Raw genomic sequence first — 26,561 nt, 5'->3', positions numbered from 1 at the left:
TTACGTTGTGGTAATTAGCGCCATTATATATATCTTTTTTTGATATATAGATATATATATATATATATATATTATTATTTTAAAAACAAATGTATAAAATTCATGGCTTTAAATATAAAAAAAAAAAACAATGTTTGACTTTAACATGCCCACTTTTTTTTTTTTATTACACCCAATAATGGACTCACATCAACTGACTGGAAGACATGGCACAGCATCTTATGTGGCCTTTTGTGGCAAGATGACTGATCCAGGCTGCGGGGTGATTTCCTCCGTGCCATAATAACCACAATACTGTCTATGTCAGCTGTGTACGAGATTGTTTGCAATTGGTGCTCCATAACGGCCTCCTAAAATGGAGACAATAAAAAATATTAAAGTTCAGAAAAACATTAGTGAATTATGCACACACCAGGCATAGTAAGTAATATACAGTTACACCACATAAGCTCTGACCTGACTATCTGCAATCAGAACTTTTACGCATTGTGTGGAAACCATAACATCCACCTCTGTCGTAGGTTGAGATTCTCCAGCTGGTGCCTGAGAGGGGTAAATAGGAATACTAAATAGGAAGAAACCCATTGCTATTAGGGAGGAAAAAAGGATTTTTATACTTCCGTAAAATCAGTTTCCCTTAATCCATTGGCGGACACTGGGACCATTGGGGTATAGAGTAGGGACAGGCACTTTAACTTTAGTTAAACCAAGCCCTGGCTCCACCCCCTCTATACCCCACCTCCTGCTAGAGCCCTGTCTATGTTTAACCAAGCCCACAGAAAGGGAGATAGAGAGAAACTCAAGAAAAGAGAATAAAATTTACAATACAACATACTCTTAAAAACCATACAACATGTCAATCAGAAGGAGAAACCAGAGCGTTTAAGGGTGGGCGCCTGGTGTCCCCCAATGGATTAAGAGAAACGGATTTTACGTAAGTATAAAAATCCCATTTTCTCCAACATCCTTGAGGGACACCGGGAACATCCCAAAGCTATCCTCACGGGAGGGAACGATCAGAAGAAACGGCACAAAGAACCTTTCTCCCAAAACTTGCATCCCTGGATGCAAACACATTAAATTTGTAAAACTTAGTGAATGTGTGTACAGACGACCACGTGGCCTCTTTAAACAGCTGTTCACTGGAGGCACCATGTCGGGCCGCCCAGGAAGCATTCACAGACCTTGTAGAATGCGCCCGGAGATTATCTGGGACAGGCTCCCCAGCCGCACTATAAGACTGACGGATAACAGCCGTAATCCACCTAGCAATAGTCACTTTAGAAGCTGGCCAGCCTCTTTTGTGAGCATCATAGAGAATCAAAAGATCCTCAGTCTTGCGCAGTTTCTGTGATCTTTTAACATAAAATCGCAAGGCACAAACTACATCAAGATAACGAATAGACTCATCGTTATCAAAAGACAAGGAATCAGTCAGAGCCGGAATGACAATGTCCTGATTCAGATGAAATCTAGTCACAACTGTAGGAAGGAAAGAAGGCTTAGTTCGAAGAACTGCCCTATCCTTATGAAAAACCAGCAGAGGAGACTTGCAAGACAAAGCCGAAAGCTCTGAAACGCTGCGTGCGGTAGAAATGGAAAAAGAAAAAACGTTTTCCAAGATAGAAATTTGAAATCCACAGAATTCAGGGGTTTAAACGGTGGATGCTGTAAAGCCCTCAACACCAAATTTAAATCCCATGGTGGAACCGGAGGAACATAAGGAGGTTGAACATGGAGAACACTTGAATGAAAGTTTGCACATCAGGAATGACAGCAAGTTATCGCTGAAAGAAGACCGAAAGAGCCGACACCTGACCCTTAAAAGAACTAAGACGCAAACCTGCATCCAAGCTATCCTGCAAGAACCTGAGCAACCTCGCCAAATTAAAAGAAGTAGGATATCCCTTCTTTTCATACCAACCAATATATGTCCTCCAGACTCAATGGTATATTTTTGCCGAAGCAGGTTTCCGAGCGCGGAGCATGGTCTGCACCACCCGATCTGAAAACCGCTTAGTTCTTAGGATCCTGGCCTCAACAGCCACGCAATTAAAGCCAGGAGTCCCAAACCTAGATGACGAAAGGGACCCCGAGTCAACAGGTCTGGGCGTATCGACAACCCCCACGACCGACCTAATGCCATGAAGAGCACGTCAGTGTACCAGGCCCTGCGCGGAAAATCCGGTGCTACTAGAAGCACTGGAACACCCTCTCTTTTCACCTTTTTCAGTACTCGTGGAAGCATGGCTATCGGAGGAAAAAGGTACACTAAGTGGTACCTCCAAGGAACGGACATCGCATCTACCGCGACTGCACCGGGATCTAATGCGCGGGAACAGTAGCGGGGAACCTTGTAATTCAACTGAGATGCCATCATGTCGACATCAGGCTGACCCCATCTCTCCACTAACAGATGAAACACCTCCGGATGGAGAGACCATTCCCCTGAATGCAGAGTCTGCCTGCTTAGGAAGTCTGCTTCCCAATTTTAAAAGATCCATTGAAAAATCTTGCGAGTGTCCCTCATGGCCAAGGGACTCTTGGTGCCGCCCTGATGATTGAGATCTGCCACAGCTGTGACATTGTCTGACTGGATCTTCACTGGCCTTCCCTGCAGAAAGTGTTGAGCACTCGTAAGAGCATGAAACACCGCTCTCAGTTTTAAGACATTTATAGGAAGCTTAGATTTTTCCAAAGCCCCTGAAACCGAGCGTGAAGACAGCCAGCCCCCCAACCTCGAAAGCTGACATCCGTTATTAGAATCCAATTCCAAATTGAGAATTCGCGTCCCCTGGCGAGGTTCTGTTTGTGTAACCACCAAAGGAGCGACTGACGTGTCTGCAGAGACAGGCGGAAAATTTGACTTGCCAAATTCCGATAGGATTTGTTCCATTGCAACAGAAGATCCAATTGGAACTGCCATGCATGGAACTGAGCAAACTGAATTGCCTCGAATGACGATACCATCTTGCCCATAAGTCTCATGGCAAAATGAATAGAAGGTGTTCTTGCCCCCAACAGAGATTTCACCATCCTCTGCAAGGCTTGGATCTTGTCCCGAGCAAAGAACACCCGTCGCAGTCGGGTGTCGAATAAGAGTTCCAGAAACACCATCCGCTGGGATGGGATCAACTTGGATTTCTTGAAGTTGATAATCCAACCGTGAGACTCAAGAGTCTGGATTACTACCTGAATATGCAACAGAAGCCTCTCTGAAGAATCTGCCTTTAAAAGAAGATCGTCCAGGTAAGGGATGATTGTAATTCCCTTGGCCCTTAGCAGAGCCGCCATAACCGCCATGATCTTGGTAAAGATACGTGGGGCTTTGGCCAGACTGAACGGAAGAGCCTGAAATTGGAAGTGCTCTGATCGGAATGCAAACCTCAAAAGGGACCGATGACCCTTCCAAATAGGCACGTGGAGATGTGCATCCTTGATGTCTAGAGCCACCATAAAAACTCTCCTTGTTCCATGCAGAGAATGACCAAGCGTAACGACTCCATTTTGAAGCTGGGCACTCTGACCTGGGTGTTCAAATCTTTCAGATTGAGAATTGGTCTAAAAGACCCGTCTGGTTTCGGCACAAGAAAAAGGTTGAAATAAAATCCCAAACCTTTTTGAGAATGAGGAACCGGAACAATCACACCGGAAGAAAGAAGAGTGAATCGCTTCTTTTAACGCCAGTCTTTTCTTTGGACAAGCCAGAAACCCTGTGGAAAAGAACCGTCTGGGAGGAAGACCAACCAGCTCGATCTTCTAACCCTGGTTCACCACCCCCCGAATCCAGACATCGGTGCTCAACTGAAACCACCGATCTCTGAACAAAAGGAGACAAGCTCCTACCACTGACGACAGTGGAGGAGCAAAATGCCCTTCATGCGGACTGTTTGTCTGCCGGCTTTGCTGCAGGACATCGAGCAGATCAGGTCTGATGCCCCCGCTGCAAACCACCTCTAGGGGCGGATGACTTACCTCTAGAAGATTGGCTTGAGGAATATTGTCCCCGAAATCTTCCTGCAGAACGAAAGGCCCGAAATCTGGACATCCTCTGCTTGGGAGCATTGAAAGGTAGGAAAGTCCTCTTACCCCCTGTTGCTTGACTGATAATGGAGTCAAGCTGCGGTCCAAAACAACACACCTCCTGAAAAAGGAATGGACTCAAGAGCCTTTTTAGACTCTACATCTGCATCCTAGGACATAAGCAGGAGAGTACGAAGAGCTGAAACTGCAGAGGCAGAAATGCGTGCCTCAATCAGCCCTGCGTCCATAGCAGCCTCTCCTAAATAATCTGTTGCTCTCTGAATCTGCTCCAGTAATGGAAGCAGTTTAGAGGACGGCCTCCCTGCCAACAAACCTTCAGACAGCTGTTCTGACCAGCATTCAACAGCTTTGTTAACCCACGCTGATGCCAACGCAGGCCTCAAAGAAGCACCTGCTGCCACAAAAATGGACTTAAGGATGGTACAGATCAGAAGGTAGAGACCATTCTTAAGAGTGGCCTGGTTAGGAAGAGGAATAGTAGTTACCTTGGCTAACCTTGCCGCATCCACCCAAGGAAGCGTCTCCCATTTAGCGAGAACTTAAGGGGGAAAGTGGTAACACAACTGCAGTCGCCAAGACACCTGGAACTTCCTGTCTGGAAAAGCCCAAGGATCTGACAACAAATCTTCCAATTGGGAAGAAGCCGGGAAAGAAAGGGCCTTTTTCTTGCGCCACACAAAAAGAGAAGAATCTGCAACCTCAGGCACTTCTTCCATAGGAACCTGACGCACAGCCTGAATTAACTCCTCCACACTCCCAACGGTAACTCACCCTCCTCCTGGGAACCACCATCAGAATCTGACTCATTCCCCTGAAGAGGTGCCGCCACCCTCTTACGCTTACGTGAGGCCGCCACTAAACCTTGTACCGAGGATGCAAGACCCTGCACCCAGGCTGGTTCTACAGACTCCACTGGAGCAGAAACAGGCAAAACCTGAGTTTGCGAATTGGAAGTCATGTCATTCGCAACCGAGGAAGCTGAATCTGGAGCAGCTTCAGACCGTACCATCTGAGCAAGCTCTGCAACTGTATTAAAGAGAGACTGAGCCCAGGCAGGTTCCTCAGTGTGTGAACAAGCAGTTGCTGTTTCAACATGTGTGGACTCCGTGGGCCGACAGGTTATGCACAGAGTCTGCGCAACTGACTGCCTAGATGGTAACTTAGCGTGACAGACAGCACAGGTGAAACTTGGCATAGAAGTAACACCAGCCCTACCATGCAAAGATTTCTCCCTCTCTGACATGTTAACAGATGGGACAAAAACAGCACAGTGTAATACACACACAACACAGATAACAAGCAGCACACAAACTACAAAAGAAAATGAGCCTGCAATACAGCCAAAAGCTCCCAATTGTAAAAGACAAACTTTTTTTTTTTTCAAACAATCACCCCAACCCTTTACCTTACAGGATATAAAAGGGGAGAAGCTGGATCTTTTAAAATGGCTGTCTATTCTGGTGTCTGCACATGAGGAGTGAGAGACCACCATAGAGGAAGTGCATGAGGAAACCACTCTCCCCAGGGCCCAGCACTGGATTGGCTATCGTCTGATTCTGACAACCTCCTCACCCAATCCAGAGCCTAGCAGCGCTCACAAGTTAGTGATCCTTACCTGACCCTGTTCCCTGAGCAAAAAATAGATAGATACTTTCTTTAAAAACAAAATTACTGCTTTTAGTAAAAAGCAGCCTGCTGAGGGAACCACTGCGATTTCTACCCCCCCTCTCTCTCAGCACTATGCTGAGAGAGGGTTTCACTTACCTGCTGCCAACCCTCCAGACGCAGTGTGTGCAGGAAGCCTTGCTATCCGCACATGGAGGGTGGACACAGCCTGCGGCGACTGTGCCCGGCTCCAAGAAGTGCTAAGAGATCGGCAGAGGGAGCAGGCAGAAGGAGGCACCTCCACGGCACCTCCGCTCCCCCCCCGAAGACAGCGCACAGCCATCCATGCTGTGCGCTACACATAGAGGCTCCACCCGCTGTTAATCCACTCTCCCTGCCAGCAGCAGCCGCGGGAGAGTGGTAAAGATAGAGCCCGTAGAGAGGAAGGGGAAGCATGCTTACCCTGACTCCTCTCAAAACAGCCGGCAACAGGACCTCTGACTGACAACCGGCTACGTTGCTCAGAGAGCCGCCGGCTGTCAGACCCACGGAGACACAAGTCTCCGATAACATAAAATAAATAAAAAGTTAAAATAAATCAAAATTGGCTGCTAAGCAGCCCAGTGCACAGCCCGTTCGCTGGGCACTTAAACTAGACTGGGCTCTAGCAGGAGGTGGGGAGGGGGAGGATCCAGGGCTTGGTTTAACTAAAGTTAAAGTGCCAGTTCGTCTGTCCTTACTCTATACCCCAATGTTCCCGGTGTCCCCCAAGGATGTTAGAGAAACAATATTTTGTAAATCTGATACCTATGTCTTGTTTAGCCTGTCCACTCACCTTCACCCTATCCACTGCCTCTTGTGCCTGTTGCATGCGTGTACTGGGCATTTGGTGTCTCTCACATTGTAGCTGTGTAGATCCCAAGTATTTGGCCCCAAAAACAACCCCATCCAGCAAATCCTCTGGTTCACAAGGGCCAGGCACTAATTGAGAGAGACAAAGATAATGAGACTCCCCTTCATTAATATCCTGGACATACTCTATAACATAAATTTGAACTTATATACTTCACATTCATTGATTTTACATAATACTTTAAAATGAAAACAAACATAAATCAACTTACTTTTTTTTATTACACATATTTTAGTTACACTGATTACAATCAGAATACAATTATTTATACTTTTATGTATTCAATGTTGTTAACTTCCTGGACCTTCAATAAAAAAATCTGGGTACATATTTAATTGAATGGGCCACTAAATTGAATGTTTACATTTCCATATATGAAGCATAAAGGTAAAATGCATTGTTGAATAGGTACCTGAGATTATATTGCAGCTGTAATAAAATATTACCTCCCCACTCCACTACAATCAACTGAAGCTCCTTCCACATCTCTAGGACAGTGTCCTAATGAGATCTGATGCAATCAAAAAACCTAGGGCTACAGTTATATGAGCTGCTGTGACATCAGTTGCCCTGCCCGTGTATAAATCCACCAATTCACACATTGTATTTTTTGCATAGCAAGCCTGTGAGTTACTGTATGCCTGTTTAGATCAACAAAACCTCCCTAAAATGTTAATCTGATTTAGAGGGGTGAAAAAGAACATGATGAACATGTGTCACTCCACATCAAATCAACACATGGTGTCAAAATGACCGTTTCATATTGTAATGAAATTTTGTATAATAAATGCTGCCATGGGTGTAAAGAATCCCCCCAAATCTTAGGCTGATATGTACACTGGTTTTGTAGTTATGTGCCTTTAAACCTGCAATTTTTTTACGAAAATTTAGCTTTTAATGTTTTTTTAAATTCTATTGGTAGCTCACCTGATTGAACTAGAGTTGGACAAGGTCTCATTTGAACCTCTTTTTATGGGCTTTCATATATAAAGACAGCAGTATGTTTTACTAAAATTTTAAAATGTAAAATTTTCAAAATCAAAATTTAGATTTTTTTAAAAAAGCCATATTTTTACATTTTTGAAAAACATCTCAACTTGTTGTTAATAAATAGCCAAAGTTTTATTTTGGGATCATGATGGAATCATCTGCTACAAGAGCTTTCAATTTTTAGTAATTCATGAAAAACTTTATTTATTGAGGCCCTGCACATCTGAGAAAATCATCAGAACAATATTTTTGTTCAGTTCACTTCATAAGATGATCGCACGATCCTCCACAGGTGTGGGGGAACATAATTTACAGATAGCGCCTGCACCCACTTCTATGCAGGCGTGTAAACTTAAGTGGAAGGATACTCTACATGGAAAGACACTTCAATTGTGTTGGATAGGCCCACCTTTTACATTAACCTAGACAACTACAAGTGGTCAGGTTAGGTTTGGGTGGGCTTTAATTAGTGAAGAAAAGCTCCTTGGTAACTAATTTAAGTCCACTCAAACCTAATCTGACCCTGGACCATTTGTGTCACATTTTAAAAAAGCAGAAGGTTTAATTACAGTGGAGTATCAGACTGGGAGAATGTGTGCTGGTAGCAGGAAGAAACAGCAACTTGGAGAAGAGGTGCTGGGAGGGAGAGACACAACAGACTATACCGGCATCCCGAACTGGGTTTCTTCTGGGTCACTGACGCTGCTAGTGTACCTCGTTGCTGATGTACCTGTGCCGGTAACTCCGGAGCTCTTACTATGGATCCGGGTTGCTGTGAATGGATTCCCCTGGCCTATCACACTAACCAGGCTGCATGGGTAGCAGGTAGAGCGGTGGTACTGGAAAAGCTTGGGTCCAAACCTCAGACACAGCCAGAGAATGGATTAGATTTGGGTCTAATCTGTAGATCACAGGAATACAGCGATATTGAAGATGTTTCCAAGCAGGTCTTTGAAGAAAGATGGTTTATTTGCTCACACACACACTGGTGGAAGATATCAGCGTGATCAGGTCAGATGAAATTCAGAAGAACAATACATTTCAGTGTACAAGTCAGAGCATTTATACCTTTCAGACACATGCTATTTTAAGCATCAGGATATACTCTATTAACACAAACATAAATTTACATGCATTGAAAAACCACTAGTATTTATACTTAGCTATGAAATTCTTAAAAACCTTGCTGTGACTTCCTGCATCTTTGAGATGCAGGAAATTTAGCAGCACGTTTTAAATTAAACCTTCCTGTCTCCAAGTTAAACCTCACACATCAAAAGATCTAACATGTGGCCATTCATCAGACCATTCGGAATACATATTCACACAAAACAACAAAAACCAAAACAAGCTAGTTTCCCACATCACAATACACAAGAGGCTTTGTAAACACAGGCTCATTGTAACAGATATATGCATCAGAAATAGGCATTTCCTATAGCAAGGTTAAACAGAAAAACAAATTTTCTACTCTGGTCTCAGAGATAACGATTTACCTATCTCACAATATAAACAATATAAAAAAATAAGTGCAAATGCAATTACATAAATAAGTGCCCTGCGCTAATTTTTTACCAAAAGTTATTTAATAGTGATCCAGTCACACCCCTCCCCCCATTGTCCATGCGGAAACCAGGGTGCAATGTCCAAAGATTTGGCTCCTGGTCCGCAGTACCCTAGGGTTACAGGAGGGGATCAGGCGGATCTGGCTCTTCCTGCCGCGACAGCCTATACAAATAAGGTTGTAGGTTTATCACTGCCCACAAAATGGCAAAACATTCCTTCCCAATTGTGGCATACCCCACCTTCCAGTCTAGCAGTTTTCTGCTCAAATAGGCCACAGGGTGCTCCTGCCCATCAGGCCTCATCTGGCTAAGTACTGCTCCCATCCGTACTGTGACACATCAGTTTGCACAATAAAGTCCTTCTCATAATTAGGTGCCAACAGTACTGGAGCACGAACTTCCTTTAATGACTGAAATGCCAGCTCACAAGCGGGTGTCCAGTCAACTATTTTGGAGAGTTTATTCTTAGCAAGATCTTTCAGGGGCTTCGCTACAGTACTAACGTCTGGGACACAAAGTCTGTAGTCCCCTGCACTCGTTAAGAATGGTAGTACATGTAACTGGGTCGTTGGCTCTGGCCAGGCTCGGATTGTCTCTACCTTAGCTGGGTCTGACTTAACCCTTCCTCCCCCACATAATCATCCAGGTACTGTACACCTCCAACATCCCCATCTGGCATTTCTCTGCCCTAACAGTCAAACTTGCCCACCCTATCTTTACTAACACCAGCCCTATTTGCTCTAGTTTATCTTCCCAAATCTTACTGAAATTGGAAATGACCTCTAGGTAACCATGAACTCTGCCTAACTCATCTACAGAAGCATTAGTAAAGGGCAAGGGGTAGATGTCAGACATGGGCACAGGCAGGGGGTAAGGACCTGAGGGGAGCACGAACACTGGGGTGCCAGAGACGCTGACACACATCACAGGACTTACAGTAAGCCCGGACGTCATCCGACATTATAGGCCAGAAAAAGTTCTGTGTCAGGCGCTTCACTGTTTGGTCTCTGCCCTGGTGTCCCTCCATAGGGATTTCATAAGCAACTGCTATTAGTTGCGCACAAAAGCCCAGTGGTACCACCAGTTGAACTTGTTCCCAGACTGGTCTATCCCCATCTACCTCCCTAGCTACATGGTACAATAACCCTTTACGCCAGGTCACACTCCCTACCTCCCTCGCTGGAAGGCTGCCGCCAGCCTGGCGCCTCGTGTCTTCCAGGGAGGGATCAGAGAGCTGTGCTGCCCTGAACTCTTCCCTGCGGCCCTCACTATCGTCTAAGTCAGGATACGCTGCAGGTGGGTCTATGTTTGAGTGACTAGGGTCAGTCAAAGGGGGGGTTCACTGTGGTCAGCTGTACTCACCGCTGGAGCTGGCATACTGCTAGGGACAGGAGCATCACCGGGCACCCCCACAAGATCAGGTTGGCAAGAGACAACATCCTCTGCAGAGCTAGGGGACGTAGTCTTTCCAGAGGCAAAGGGCTGGCTGTTTCCTGAAGAAATAGCAGATGTGGTCTTTTCCTCTGGGCTGGGCTGTGCAGGTGTAGATCCTGAAGGCTGTAGCTTAGCAGTTTGGTTCCGGGTAAGAAAGTTCAGAAATGCGGTCACAATTCCACCCCCAACATTGTTGGCCAAAATCACATCAATTGGGAGGTCATACATAACGGCAACATCTCGCAACTCCTGGCCATCTCCCCAGTCCAGATACACCCTTACTACAGGCACTTCTTTTCCCAGTCCATCTGCAACAGTAACCTTGGCAGTGTGATCCTGCAATACTGTAGCAGGATCAATAAGATGGGGACTCACTAAAGTAATTAAGGCCCCTGAGTCTCTCAGTCCTTCACCCTGCAGGGGTTCCACTTGGACCGGCTGCAGGTTTCTCCACGTTTTTTTTTTTTTTTTGGGGGGGGGGGGGGTCTTTTGAACACACAGGTGACTCTCTCCGCTGAGTCACCTTCAGACACGCCACACCCCATTGGGCTGGCAGGGGTGGAAACAGTCTCTAGTATCTCACCTTCAGCAGTTAAGCAAGTTAGTCGTGAGCCAGGACTCAGATTAGGGGCACGAGTCTGGGGTGCTGGTGCTGTGGGACAGTCCATCCTTAAATGACCGATTTTCACGCAGCTGTAGCACTTTCTCTCCAGCCTGGGCTCTGATGTGGCTGGCGAGTGGTACCCGAAGGGTTAGGTACTTGCTTTTGGGGGTGAGTAGAAGAGGGGTGTCTCCCTGATTGTACAGTTCTTAAGGGTTGGCTGTTAACCTGGTGCTTTTACCAGTGTGTCCTCACTTCCACATATTGATCCACTAGCTGTGCGGCTGTTTCCAGGGTGCCTGGATTCCCTCCAGCACCCATTCTTTCACCTTCAGTGCGCACCGTCTGTGAAACTGCTCTTGGCACATCAAGTCTATTACCTCATCCACGGTCTGGGCACCTGCCCCACGCACCCACTTCCTGGCAAACTTCCGCAGCAGGTTGGCAAACTCCTCATGAGTGGCGTGTAAGTCCTTTGTAAAGTCCCGGAACTTCAGACGATAGGTCTCTGGGGCAATAGTGTACCGTTTAAGGAGTGCCCTTTTTACTATATCATAGTCCGCATAGTCCTCTATGAGCACCCCATGGTAGGCCTCCACTGCACGTCCTTGCAGTGTGGGCACCAGATGCTTAACCCATTCCTCTCTGGGGACAAGCGTGTATCCTACAGGTCATTTAAAATACCTGCAGGTGCTCATCAATATTCCCAACACAGTCCTCAAATTTAGGGCAAGGTAAAGATAACAGTACTTTTCCTCTAGGGGGCACCCCCCGCCTGGGCTACAAGTCTGGTGCACTTCCCTCTTGGCGCCATGCCTCGATGACCTGTGCCCGCTCAGCTGCAGATGCGTTGTCCATTAAGGCCGCCAGCTGGATCTTTAGCCCGGCAGCACTGCGCTCCTCATAGGATAGAGGGGCTGGTTGTACAGGTGAAGTCTGCTGGGTAGAGGTCTCTGCAAGCTGTTCATCAGGGATTTCTGTTCTCTGGACATCTGGGGTACCATGCTGACGAAGCCATTCCCTCAGCGCCTCTCTCATCTCCGCCCTGTTTGGCGAATGGCTGATGTCAATGCCCTTGGCAGTGCACAGAGTCTCGAGATCCCACCTGGACACGGTGTTATCAGACATCCTGTGCGTTCTCCTGCCTGCAGTTATTGCTCTCTGAATAACTCAGCTCTCCTGACTGGTTCACGAAAAGCCGCCTGCGGTTATCCCACCGCTCGCCACCAAAAATCTGTGACAGGATGGGCCGCCTATGCCACCCTGTCTGTTGTTGCTGGAAACCGTCTGGGCTTACTTTGCCACCGTTCCCTTTTGTTATCCAAAAAGCGCCCTCTTTCCGCAGTAGGAGGGGCTTAAGCTGCTCCCACCACTGGACTCCTATACCGGCATCCAGAACCGGGTTTCTTCTGGGTCACTGACGCTGTTAGTGTACCTCCTTGCTGATGTACCTGGGCCGTTATCTCCGAACCTCTTGCTATGGATCCAGGTTGCTGTGAATGGATACCCCCTGGCCTATCACATGGACCAGGGCTGCTTGGGTAGCAGGTAGAGCGTTGGTACTGGGAAAGCTTGGGTCCAAACCTCAGACACAGCCGGAGAACGGATTCGATTTTAGGGTCTAATCTGTAGATCATAGGAAAACAGCAAAATTGAAGATGTTTCCAAGCAGGTCTGGTTTATTTGCTCACACACAGTGGTGGAAGATACCAGTGTGATCAGGTCAGATGAAAATTCAGAAGAACGATACATTTCAGTGTACAAGTCAGAGCATTTATACCTTTCAGACACATGCTATTTTAAGCATCAGGATATACTCTATTAACACAAACATAAATTTACATGCATTGCAAAACCACTAGTATTTATACTTAGCTATGAAATTCTTAAAAACCTTGTAGTGATATCCTGCATCTTTGTTTGAGAACAGGAAATGTAGCAGCAGGTTTTAAATTAAACCTTCCTGTCTCCAAGTTAAACCTCACACATCAAAAGATCTAATTAACATGTGGCCTTTTATCAGACCATTTGAAATACATATTCACAAAGAACAACAAAAACCAAAACAAGCTAATTTCCCACATCACAATACACAAGAGGCTTTGTAAACACAGGCTCATTGTAACAGATATATACATCAGAAATAGGCATTTCCTATAGCAAGGTTAAACAGAAAAAACAATTTTCTACCCTGGTCTCAGAGATAACGATTTATCTATCTCACAATATAATCAATCTCAAAAAATAAGTGCAAATCCAATTACATAAATAAGTGCCCTGCGCTATTCGCTTTAAATAAATTTTTACCAAAAGTTATTTAATAGTGATGCAGTTACAATCATATTTTCTTTATTTGATTGCATCCTGAATCTATATTTTTAATACCTGCTCAAATCTCTGTAGTCCTGCCTTTTTTGATCTGCATCAGATCCCATAAGAACACTGTGCTAAAGGTATGGGAGAACTGTCTGCAATGGAGTGATGTGTTAATTTGTGGACCGTACACCTTATAATATTATAAAAACACAGACAAAAGTTCTGTTTTTAAACATAAAATAGTCAATAAAAAGGGTATTGTATACTGCTGGTTAAAATTTACATGAAAATATAAACAAAAATGTGTCCTTGTAAGTCATTTTACCAAATATCTAATATATGCATTTCTATCTATAAGATGTACCATTTCCTTACATATAGAAGGTAATAAATAAAAGTTTTATTTGTTATTTTACAATAAAATATAATAAAAAGTTTTACCAATACAAGGCAAATGACCAAGGTTAGAGAACAATAATCATAATACAACCTTTAATTATCCTACGGCAGATAATACTTTTTTTACAGAGCTGCAGTGGGATATCAGGTTACTACTGAACAATGTATGTTAGGTGGTACATTTCTGAAAATGTTAATTTTGTGGTCATTTATCTACATGCAGTTTGGTTTATTTCCACCACAAGGCAGCAGGCAAAATTAAAGCAGAACTAAAGTAGCTTTTGAAATGTTCTGAAATTGGGCTTATACTCACTGGTGTTTGTTTATTTACATGCATTTTAACAGCATTTTGTAACCACTACTTCTAGCGGAACCTTATTTTGGGAGTTTTACTATCTCCCATAAAAGATGTTTTCTATTGGCTAAAAGATACACACCTCTAACAAATTGATTGGCCAGCTGTGTATTACTGAATTGGCTGCCATGGCTCTGCATCGAGAGCACATGTAGACAGAGAGAGACAGACAGAATGCTTAAATTGTTCTTAACCATTTAAAACAAATAGATTACTCTTTATTTTCAATCCAGTTCCCTTACAATTGTAGTTGGCGTTTCGGTCTCACATCAAGACATTTTTCCAGACAGATTTACATAGAACAGCAGAAAAGGTCTGGATGAGAGACCAAAACATTGGCTACGATATAAAGGAACTGGATTGAAAATAAAGAGTAAACTATTTGCTTTAAATGGTGAGTGCCCTCTCTACTTTTTGTATAATATATATATATATATATATATATATATATATATATATATATATATATATGTATGCACAATTACTAAGAATTGGTTGCACATAATGAATCAGTTTGCTAGTTGTATTTTTTTATATTTTTATTGCTTAGTTCTTAGAAATCATCCTAGAGATATATCTTATCGGATAAAAGTTCTGTTGAAATACAGTACATCTAATGATCATGTTTGTAAAAGGATTGCATTTATATGTGATATTTCATTGAGTGATGGGGCATTTTTTTTTGCCAGTGTTGTGTTTCATGAATGCTTTTGAGGGGTATCAAAGTCTAACAAAAGGTAAAAGTACTATTAAAATATTTTCTCTCTCTCTCTCCAGCCCTTTCCCCCCTGCAGTTCTCTGCTCTTTTACGTCTGCTGGAGACTTCAACTCCCCTCAAAGGCACTCATAGGGAGCAAAGCTGGGCAAAAAAAAAAAAAAAAAAAAAGCAGCTGTGTAATCCAGTAATATAGTGGAAAAAAAAAAGAAGAAGTTTACAGATAATGTTAACAATTCTTCTTTACTTTGGAATTAGTAGACTACCTGTATATTGCCCATCGCTAGACCCACATGCAAATATAGACAGTGGGTTACAATGAAGTGAATAACATTTGTAAGGCTAGGTACACACTGAAGACTTTTCCGACTGCCGTGTTATCTACAACGACTTTCCCTTCTACTGAAGGTCCGATCGCTCGGGTGATTAATGTGTACACACTAGTCACGATTTAGATGATTAATGAAAGACCGACCGTCCGGGCAGCAACTTTTCATCACCATATTGGTGTGAGTAAAGATTACAAATTTGTACACACTGATACGACTATGTAATAATATCCCCAATAAATTTAAATAAGAGGCAGAGCATGTTCAATAAATACCACCCAAAACCTCATAAAAATGCGAAAGGAACACGTTTTCTTCATACATTCGTTAGCACGTGTACAGTATGTTCGTTCTCAACTGCACATCATTTTTTTTTTTTTTACCAACATGGATACTTTTGAAGAACGACAAGCAGCTGCTTTTTTTCTGCTCACTGTGGCAAGAAGACTGCAAGAAAATACCCGAAGGGAAAGAAGGAAAAAGAATAAAACCTCGTTGGACCAAAGCGTGGTTCAAGAGGAGACTCAGATGTCCCTGCTGCAGGAGATACAGGACAACAACCCCAATGACTTCAGGAATTTCCTGAGAATGAATGAACCCCCATTCCAAGAACTGCTCGAACTAGTCAGCCCCATCATCCAGAAGGAGGACACCCGTTTAAGGAGACCCATATCTGCAGAGCAGAGACTGGTTGCTACCCTAAGATTTCTGGCAACAGGAAGGACACTGGCTGATCTGAAATACAGCACAGCAATTTCACTGCAAGCTCTGGGTTTGATAATACCTGAGGCCTGTGATACTATCATTGCCTTCTAAATGGACTGGACCCCTCAGGCTTACTGTTTAAACAGTAAGCCTGATGAGTCCAAACATTGCCACTTTAAATTCACATGAAAGAATGGCGCACTGACGTCCAAGTGAAGTGCCAGACAGCTGCCTCATCGGAATAACTGGCTGTCTGTAGGCGCTGTCGTCGGAGAAATGGATCTTTGGGTTTAAGGTAAGTCTGCTTAAATTGCCTTCTTCTTTTTCAGGAATTGTCATTTTAGTGGAGGTGTGAATCATCTCGGGGTTCCTGTCCCCGTTAACACGATTACCACCGCCTGTTTAGATACAAATGTATAAATTTTATTAACATATATAAAATTTACAATATATATTAAATTAATAAAGTGCAAACCAATAAAAGTAGCCAAATAAACAGTTCATATTGCAACACTTCACTATTATCCATTTGTGATGACCTTCCACTGAACTGTTGTATGTTTGAACTGTGTATAGGGGTAGAAGTCAGGAATGGTTTTGGCATTAAATATTGTCCTCCCATACTACATCTGTGTATGCCGAAATGTGTAAGAAGGTGTCTGCCTGTGGTTTGCTGCTATTAGAATTGTAAATGGGTACAAATCTTCCTTGGTAACCCTACACAAGAGGGTGCACACCAAATGCTCAATTTCTTCTTGTATCAGTCTACTAGCACTTTTCATTTTGCTTGCTAGCGTTTGTCCAAGTATGTCAAAAGCATGTGGTTCCGATTTTTGGGCTATCAAGTGTTTGCGCATTTCACCATCTTTGTAGCTGGCGCATCACTTTCATCAACCTTACGGAGCCTTTTTTTCCCTCTAATGTTGCGTTTGTGGTGGAATTGCAACCTCTGGTACATCCTGGCTGTTGACTGTCATCTGGGTTCCTTGTGCAACAGTTGAAGCTGTCTCTTCTTGGTCAGCAAATTCCATCATTAGTTCTTGTGACAGGACAGCAGGCTGAGTAATAAAAAAAAATGAGGAAAAAAAACCAAAACAAAAAAACAGGAAGAGTACAATATTAAACACATGTAATTAAACCATTTCACTCATCTTTATGTTTCATGTCCGAATTATGCCTCCATCCAACAGTGGATCTTTTTATTAGAATTACAAAAGATTTTTCAGCATCATTCTAATGGCTATAGTGAATGCGAATTATGAATTCGTATTTGTGGACATTGGTAAAAATGGGAAAGTGTCTGATGGTGGTGTATCAGAGTAGACTCCCTTGCATGCAAAACTAAAAAACTATGAACTTAAAATTGAGTCCATATTTTGTATTACTTCCGGTTGGAATATTGTGTTTGTGACTGATGAAGCATTTGCATTACACAACAATATATTAAAACCTTACCCGCAACACAATTTGTCTACAGAAAGGTGAGTATTTAGTTATAGACTGTCACGAGCTAGGAGTGTTGTTGAAAATGCATTTGGAATTCTCAGTAGCAGATTCAAAATTTTCCATTCTGCTATTAATCTACATTTGGACAAGATAGACAGAGTGGTGATAGCCTGCTGTGTTCGGCATAACTTTCTAAGATGTAAAACCTCCCAAGTACACAGTTCACATACTGGGAGGTATGTATTCACATACATAGGAGGACAATGTTGAGGAAATGGAGGTAGTTGGCTTGACACCTCTAGAGTCGGGCCACCTTAGAAATACAAGTGCCTGTGCAAAATTAAACAGGGAGGCATACCTTCAATATTTTAACAGGGGGGGGGGGGGTGCAGTACCATGGCAGGATGAATGTGTGTAACAATTGTGCATAAGCATGTTATGTGTGCAAACTTCATTTTCTCCAACATCCCTTGGGGGACACCGGGACCTTGGGGTATAGAGTAGGACAGACGAGCGCTGGCACTTTAATTTTTAGTTAAAACAAAAGCTCTGGCTCCACCCCCTCTATACCCCACCTCCTGCTAGAGGCCAGTTGAGTTTAAGTGCCCAGCGGGCTGCTTAGCAGCCATTTTTACTTTATTTTCAGTTCTTTTCATTTTAAGCATCGGAGACTGAGGTCTCCGGGGTCTGTCAGCCGGCGGCTCACTGAGCCGCGTAGTCGGCTGTCATTCTGAGCTCCCGGCTGCTTCAGAAAGTCCTTTCTTCCGGACAGCTCTCCCGGCGGGGAGATCGACATGCAGCCATGGGGGATGTCTCAGTGTAGAGCACAGCACGGACGGCTGTGCGCTGTCTGCGGGGGGGAGCGGAGGTGCCATTGAGGTCCTCGTCTGCCTGCTCCCTCTGCCGCATATTTGACCCTCCATTGAGCCAGGCTCAGCCATTGGTGGCTGTGTCTGTCCTCCATGTACAGAGAGCATGCTTTCTGCACACACTGCGTCTGGAGGGTTGGCAGCAGGTAAGTGAAACGCTCTCTCAGCATAGTGCTGAGAGAGAGAGGGTAGAAATCAGTGTGCTCCCTGAGCTGGCTGTTTTTTACTAAAAGCAGTCTTTTTAATTGGGTAAAGATAAGGTTCTATTTTTAGCTCAGGGGACAGGGTCAGGCAAGGGTCACTGTCTCAGTGAGCCCTGCTAGGCTCTGGATTGGTTGAGGTGATTGTCATTCTTGGACGATAGCCAGCCAGTGCAGAGCTGGGCCCTGGGGGGAGTGTTTTCCTCTTGTGCACTTCCCCCGTGGTAGTCTTTCACTCCTCGTGTGCAGACACCAGAATACGCAGCCATTTTAAAGAGCTCCTGCTTCTCCCCTTTTCTATCCTGTATGGTAAAGGGTTGGGGGTGGTTTGTATAACGTTTATTTATTTTTTTTATACATTAAAGGAGCTTTTGGCTGTATTGCAGGCTCACTTTCTCTTATAGTTTGTGTGCTGCTTGTCATCTGTATTGTGTGTATCTCACTGTACTGTTTTGTCCCTTCTGTGAACATGTCCGAGAGGGAAAAATCTACGCGTGGCAGGGTTGGTGCTACTATGCTAAGTTTCACCTGTGCTGTATGTCATGTTAAGTTACCGTCTGGGCAGCCAAGCGCACAGGCTCTGTGTGTTTCCTGTCGGCCCATGGAGACTACTCCTGGTGAAACAGTTGCTGTCTGTTCAAACACGGAGGAGCCTGCCTGGGCTCGGTCTCTCTTAAATACGGCGGAACTGCTTGCTCAGAGGGTACAGTCTCAAGCTGCTCAATCTTCTGATTCAGCTTCCTTAGTTCAGGTTTTGCCCGTTTCTGCTCCAGTGCAGTCTGTAGAACCAGCCTGGGTACAGGGTCTTGCATCCTCGGTACAAGTTCCTGAGGCTTCTGGGTACTCTCTTTTTGAAAGACGCAAGAAGAGGGAAGTAGTTTTTCCGGCCTCTTCCCATTTGGAAGACTTGCTGTTGAAATCTTTGACTTCCCCAGACAGGAAGTTTCAGGTGACTAAGCGACTGCAGTCGTGTTATCCCTTTCCCCCTGAAGTTCACGCTAAGTGGGAGACGCTTCCTCAGGTGGATGCAGCTGTGGCAAGGTTGGCAAAGGTAACTACTATTCCTCTTCCTAACCAGGCCACTCTTAAGGATGTTACAGACCAGAAGGTCGAGACCATTCTTAAGTCCATTTTTGTGGCAGCGGGTGCTTCTTTGAGGCCTGCTTTGGCATCAGCGTGGGTTAACAAATCTGTTAAACGCTGGTTGGAACAATTGTCTGAAGGTTTGTTGGCAGGCAGTCCTCTGAACTGCTTCCTTTAGTGGAGCAGATTCAGAGAGCGACAGATTATTTAGGAGAAGCTGCTATGGAAGCGGGGATGATTGGAGCGCGCATTTCTGCCTTGGCAGTAGCAGCGCGTCGGACTCTTTGGCTAAAATCCTGGGAGGCTGATGCAGAGTCCAAAAAGGCTCAAGTCCATTCCTTTTTCTGGAGGTGTTCTGTTTGGGCCTCAGCTTGATTCCTTTATTAGTCAGGCAACAGGAGGTAAGAGCACTTTCCTCCCGGTCAGTGTTCCCAAGCAGAAGATGTCCAGATTTCGGGCCTTTTGTTCCGCAGGAAGATCTCGAGGAATATTCCTCAGGACAATCCTCTAGAGGTCAGCCATCCACTCCTAGAGGTGGTTTACAGCGGGGACGTCAGGCCAGGTCTGCGGGACGTCCAGCTGCAAAGCTGGCAGACAGTCTGCATGACGGGGTTTTTGCTCCTCCACTGCCATCAGTGGTGGGAGCCAGTCTTCTGCGGTTCAGGGATCGGTGGTGTCAGTCCACTACCGATGTCTGGATTCGGGGAGTGGTGAACCAGGGTTACAAGATCGATCTGCGCGGTCTTTCTCCCAAACGGTTCTTCACCACAGGGCTTCCGTCATGTCCGAGAAAGCGATTGGCTTTAACAGAAGCGATTCAATCCCTTCTGTCTTCCGGAGTGATTATTCCGGTTCCCCATTCTCAAAGAGGTTTGGGGTTTTATCCCAATCTTTTTCTTGTGACAAAACCAGACGGCTCCTTCAGACCGATTCTCAATCTAAAGGATTTGTACACACAGGTCAGAGTGCCCAGCTTCAAGATGGAGTCTTTATGCTTTGTCACTCTCGGCATGAAACAGGGAGAATTTATGGTGGCTCTAGACATCAAAGATGCATATCTCCATGTGCCTATTTGGAAGGGTCATCAGTCCCTGTTGAGGTTTGCAGTTCGGTCAGAGCACTTCCAATTTCAGGCTCTCCCGTTTGGTCTTGCCACAGCACCACGTATCTTTGCCAAGATCAGCGGTTATGGCTGCTCTGCTAAGGGCCAAAGGGATTACATTCATCCCTTAACTGGACGATCTGCTTTTAAAGGCAGATTCTTCACAGAAGCTTCTGTTGCATATTCAGGTAGTAATCCAGACCCTGGAGTCGCACGGTTGGATTATCAACTTCAAAAAATCCAAGTTGATCCCATCCCAACAGATGGTGTTTCTGGGTCTCCTATTCGATACCAGTCTGAGACGGGTGTTCATCCTCTGCAAAGCTTGAATCTTGTCCTGAGGAAAAGTGAAATCCCTGTTGGTGGCAAGGAGACATTCCATTCATTTTGCAATGAGACTTCTGGGCAAGATGGTATTGTCATTCGAAATGATCCAGTTTGCTCAGTTCCATGCACGACAGTTTCAGTTGGAACTTCTGTCGCAATGGAACAAATCTCATTGTAATCTGGCGAGTCAGGTTTTTCACCTGTCTCCGCAGACGCGTCAGTCACTGATCTGGTGGCTACACAGGCAGAATCTCAACAGGGGCTGCTTGTTCTCAATTTGGAATTGGATTCTGATAACAGACGCCAGCCTTCGGGGTTGGGGGGCTGTATGTCTTCAGGCTCAATTTCAGGGGCTTTGGACTCACAAAGAGTCCAAACTTCCAATAAAATGTCTTGCAACTGCACGCAGTGTTTCACGCTCTAAGACGTGCGCAACACTTGCTGCAGGGAAATCCAGTAAAGATCCAAACAGACAATGTCACAGCAGTGGCATATCTCAACCATCAGGGCGGCACCAGGAGTCCCTTGGCCATGAGGGAGACTCACTAGATATTTCTGTGGGCCGAAGCTCAGGTTTCGGCACTCGTTGCCATCTTCATTCCCGGAATAGAAAATTGGGAAGCAGACTTCCTAAGCAGGCAGACTCTGCATTCAGGGGAATGGTCTCTTCATCCAGAGGTGTTTCAACAGTTAGTGGTGAAATGGGGTCAACCAGATGTCGACATGATGGCATCTCGGTTGAATTACAAGGTTCCCCGCTACTGTTCCCGTGCAAGAGATCTCGGGGCAGTCGCGGTAAACGCTATGTCCGTTCCTTGGAGGTACCGCTTAGTGTTCCTTTTTCTCCCGATAGCCATGCCTCCACGAGTACTGAAAAAGGTGGAGAGGGTGTTCCAGTGCTTCTAGTAGCGCCGGATTGGCCGCACAGGGCCTGGTACACCGACGTACTCTTCATGGCAAGACGTCAGTTTTGGCGGTTGCCAATACGCCCAGACCTACTAACCTAGGGTCCCTTTTGTCATCAAGGTTTGCATAGTTTGGCTTTATTGGCGTGGCTGTTGAGGCCAGGATCCTAAGAGCTAAGGGTTTTTCATATCGGGTGGTTCAGACCATACTCCGTGCTCGAAAACCGGCTTCGGCCAAAATATATCGAGTCTGGAGGACATATATTGGTTGGTGCGAAAAGAAAGAATATCCTACATCTTCTTTTCGTCTGGCCAGGTTACTCAAGTTCTTGCAGGATGGCTTGGATGCAGGTTTGTGTCTTAGTTCTCTTAAGGGTCAGGTGTCAGCTCTTTCAATTTTCTTTCAAAGAAAACTTGCTGTTATACCTGATGTGCAAACTTTCATTCAAGGTGTTCTCCATGTTCAACCTCCTTATATTCCTCCGGTTCCACCATGGGATTTGAATTTGGTGTTGAGGGCTTTACAGCATCCACCGTTTGAGCCTTTGAATACAGTAGATTTCAAATTTCTTACTTTGAAAACGTTTTTTCTTTTGGCCATTTCTACCGCACGGAGTTTCAAAACTTGCGGCTTTGTCTTGCAAGCCTCCTCTGCTAGTTTTTCATGAGGATAGGGCAGTTCTTCGAACTAAGCCCTCCTTCCTTCCTAAAGTTGTATCTAAGTTTCATTTGAATCAGGATATTGTCATTCCAGCTCTGATTCCTCGTCTTCCGATAACGGTGACTCTATTCGTTATCTTGATGTTGTTTGTGCCTTGCGAATTTATGTTAAAAGATCTCAGAAGTTACGTAAAACTGAGGATCTTTTCATTCTTTATGATGCTCACAAAAGAGGCTGGCCAACTTCTAAGGTGACCATTGCTAGGTGGATTACGGCTGTTATCTGCCAGGCTTACAGTGGGGCTGGGGAGCCTGTCCCAGATAATCTACGGGCGCATTCTACAAGATCTGTAAGTGCCATGGTGCATCCAGTGAACAATTGTGTAAAGCGGCCACGTGGTCTTCTGTACACACTTTCACAAAGTTTTACAGATTTAATGTGTTTGCCTCTAGGGATGCAAGTTTTGGGAGAAAGGTGCTTCGGGCCGTTTCTTCTGAGCGTTCCCTCTCGTGAGACAGCTTCGGGATGTCCCCAAGGTCCCGGTGTCCCCCAAGAGATGTTAGGGAAATGGGATTTTTATACTTACGTAAAATCCGTTTCTCTTAATCTGTTGGGGGACACCAGGCGCCCACCCTTAACGCTCTGGTTTTTCCTTTTGTTTGACATGTTGTTTGATTGTTAAGAGAATAATGTGTTGTTAAGTTTATTCTCTTTTCTTTGGTTCTCTCTATCTCCCTTTCTGCGGGCTTGGTTAAACATAGACTGGCCTCTAGCAGGAGGTGGGGTATAGAGGGGGTGGAGCCAGAGCTATTGTTTTAACTAAAAGTTAAAGTGCCAGCGTTCGCCTGTCCTACTCTATACCCCAAGGTCCCGGTGTCCCCCAACGGATTAAGAGAAACGGATTTTACGTAAGTAAAACAAAATCCCATTGTTGTGTATTTCTACTGTAATAAACCTGTTACACAGCAACAGCAAAATATACTTTCCTTACAGCTCCACTATGTCACATCAGTAGGAGAACTACTGTCCGTATCCAGGCTGCAGGTGGACTGGCGTGTAAGTTTATTTTCATTAATGAAGTGCAGAAGGTCAAAGTACCACAGCTTTGGCACATAATCATCATCTACACCTGCATCTGATTTTCTTTGGAGGCCTCAACCTTATTTAGTTCTTATTTGTATACAGTCCGAAGGTTCTGTATTTTGCCCTTTGCCTATTCCAAATTTGCTACAGGGTAACGTGGCAGGCACGCTTTCACAATTCTTGCATAGCCACATTATGTAACATTCTGTTACAATATTCCTTTGATTTGATTTTCCGCAAACAGGGGTGCGCCTTTTAAGTCTCAACGAAATCCCTCATGAGCTCCACATTGCAGTCATATGACATTTTCAGGTTCTGTTTAAAAATAAAAAGAAAGAGTCATGTTCATCTTTTGTCCACGGATATCAAAAAAACTGTACAATACATGGTACTATATTTATAAAATATTTTCACTACTATTTTAGCCAATGTGTGTATCATAAATCATACTAATAAATATAACAAAAGTAGATTGCATATACACATTAATATTTACAAAATATATATTTATGCAATAGTTACGATAAGCAAAATGGTACAAGAAAACATTCATAAATCACAACTTACCTTGTATGGCAATGGATGTAAGGTCATAGTATCATAGTTACGATCATAGTATCCGTTCGTATTTCTCGAACCACTAGGGGTTAAATATATTGATATATTCACCAAACACGAGGTTATTATACATGAATGGCCTTCACCCACAATGCTCCATTCTGTACAGGTACCACCGCTGATTGGTCCACAACTGAAACAAACGCCCACGTCTGAGTGTATAAAATTACCGAGGAGCCGGTCTAGCGCTAAGGGCAGTGATGAGAAGATGGCAGATGAGGAGCAGGTGTCGGTGCGAGAAGTAAAGAAAAAATTTGTAGAAGTAGTGGAGGAGGATGGAGAAGAAGAAATTAATGGGTGTGAAAAGAGCAAAGGCAATGAGCCCGAGATGATGGTAAAAGTACTGGACCAGTACAACGGTGACTGCCCAAAAAAAAAAAAAAAAAAAAAAAGGAGGATTTTTATACTTACGATAAATCCGTTTCTCCGATTCCATCTGGGGGACACTGCTACCATGGGTTGTATGAGGGGAGCGTGGAGTTGGCACTTAACTAGTTAACTTGTTTAATGTATCAAGCTGACCGACCCCTACCCTCCGAAACCCCCTGTAGCTCCTCAGTTTAATTATAAAACCCCAAGGAAGATAGGCCAAAGAACATACAACAGAAGAGCAGAAGGAAGGGAAGGCAGTGTCCCCCAAATGGAATAGAGAAACGGATTTATCGCAAGTATAAAAATACTCTTTTCTCTTTCATCCTAACTGAGGGACACTGCTATCATGGAGACGTTCTAAAGCAGACCCCCTAAGGGTGGGACCACTCTGACAGCATGGCATGTAATTGGCGTCTGTAGACACAAAGACATGGAATTGATAGAATTTTGTAAAAGTATGGACTGAGAACCAGGTGGCTGCCCTGCAAAGCTAGAGCTAGTCCGCTGCGGCCCCATTTCTCGCTGCCCAAGACGCCCCCACCGAACAAGTGGAATTGTCAGTAGGTCGACCTCTGGTACAGGTCGGTTAGTACTGATGTAAGCCTGCCTAATAGTTGCAGTAATCTATCTTGCTATGGATTGCTTTGAGGCTGGCCATCCTCGTTTATGTGAATCAAAAATGGTAAACAGACAGACAATCTGTGCGTCAAATCTGGGCCATCCTCCTCACATAAATTTGAAGCGCCCTGACCACATCCAAACACTCCATTGAATTTTGTCCAGAAGACAATGCCCCCGCCTGAAACACTGGAACCACAATTTCTTGGTTCAATTGAAACCCTGAAACAAAAGAAGGAATAGTCTGCATGAAAAACCAAATACGGCTCATGACAAGAGAGGGCTCCTAATTCTGACCCTCGGCGAGCTGATGCAAATCGCCAGAGGGAACACTACTTTTCACGTTAAGAACCTTAGATCAGCTGACTGTAATGGTTCAAAAGGAGGCCCTTTAAGCATATTGAGTACCAGGTTGAGGTCCCATGGTGCCGTAGGCGGAACATAAGGCGGATGGATATGCAAGACTTGCTGCAGAAAAGTCCTAATATCTGGCATGTCCGCCAAACGAAGGTGAAAGAAAACTGAAAGGGCTGATATTTATACCTTTAAAGAGTCCAAACGGAGACCTGCACCCAGGAGAAAAGCCAGGAAATGGGGAAGACGAAAAGACGACGTATGGCAGGGCCAATTTTCACACCATCCGATATAAGTTTGCCAGATCCGATGGCAGATACGAGCCGAAATTGGCTTACAAGCTCGCAACAGAATACTCACAACTCTAAGAGAGAATACTCTAGCCGCCAAAGGCTGGCTTCAACAGCCATGCCAATAAAGTTAGCTGAGGCAAGTCCTGATGTCGGAATGGACCTTGGAGAAGGAGGTCGTCTCGCAGTGGTAGACGCACTCCTTGACCTACTGCCATCGGGATATTGTCTGCATACCATACTCACCGCGGCCACAAGCAGATCTTCTGGTGTTTCAAATGCAGATGGGAACCTGACCACTTTATTAAGAGGTCCCACTTGAAGCAGTGTGAATAGAATAAGGAATTGATTCTAAGGTAGATGCCATCTTCCCTAGGAGACACATGCATGAGTGGATGGTCGGACTGTGAGTGGCCAGGACCTGTGTAATTAGTTCCCGTAATGAACTGGCCTTGCCCTCCAGGAGAAAGATCTTTTGTTCTCTGGTGTCCATGATGAGCCCTAAGAAGGTCATTCTCTGGCAGGCAATCAATTGTGATTTCCTTAGATTTATTACCCATCCACGGTGCTCCAAGATCCTGATGGTAAGAGTCAGGTGCTGTTTCAACAGCTTCGCTGATGCGGCTTTGATGAATAGGTCGTCTAAATATGGTATTATCTTG

General features: G+C 44.6%; 1 protein-coding gene across 1 annotated transcript; it reads right to left on the bottom strand.

Annotated features, from left to right (window-relative positions):
* Window positions 1-140: 140 nt before the first annotated feature.
* On the bottom strand, window positions 141-18,026 carry LOC142132758 (amyloid-beta A4 precursor protein-binding family A member 3-like). Its single transcript, XM_075194442.1, has 5 exons — window positions 16,872-18,026; window positions 16,178-16,369; window positions 6,485-6,630; window positions 457-543; window positions 141-350 (listed from the first exon to the last, which is right to left on the bottom strand). The coding sequence occupies exons 1-5, from the start codon at window positions 16,927-16,929 to the stop codon at window positions 141-143; spliced, it is 693 nt and encodes a 230-aa protein (XP_075050543.1). The 5' UTR covers window positions 16,930-18,026.
* Window positions 18,027-26,561: the final 8,535 nt, after the last annotated feature.

This window comes from Mixophyes fleayi, unplaced genomic scaffold (genome assembly GCF_038048845.1).
Source record: "Mixophyes fleayi isolate aMixFle1 unplaced genomic scaffold, aMixFle1.hap1 Scaffold_3685, whole genome shotgun sequence".
Taxonomy (NCBI): Eukaryota; Metazoa; Chordata; class Amphibia; order Anura; family Limnodynastidae; genus Mixophyes; species Mixophyes fleayi.
This window is presented reverse-complemented; position numbering and strand designations above follow the sequence as displayed.

Excerpts from the sequence above, each read along its gene's own strand:
- LOC142132758 (XM_075194442.1), bottom strand. The coding sequence starts at position 16,929 with ATGTACCAGAGGTTGCAATTCCACCACAAACGCAACATTAGAGGGAAA. Across the intron at positions 544-6,484 it reads AGGCAGTGGATAGGGTGAAG|GCACCAGCTGGAGAATCTCA; the intron begins GTGAGTGGACAG and ends TACCCCTCTCAG. Across the intron at positions 351-456 it reads TTCTGATTGCAGATAGTCAG|GAGGCCGTTATGGAGCACCA; the intron begins GTCAGAGCTTAT and ends TCTCCATTTTAG.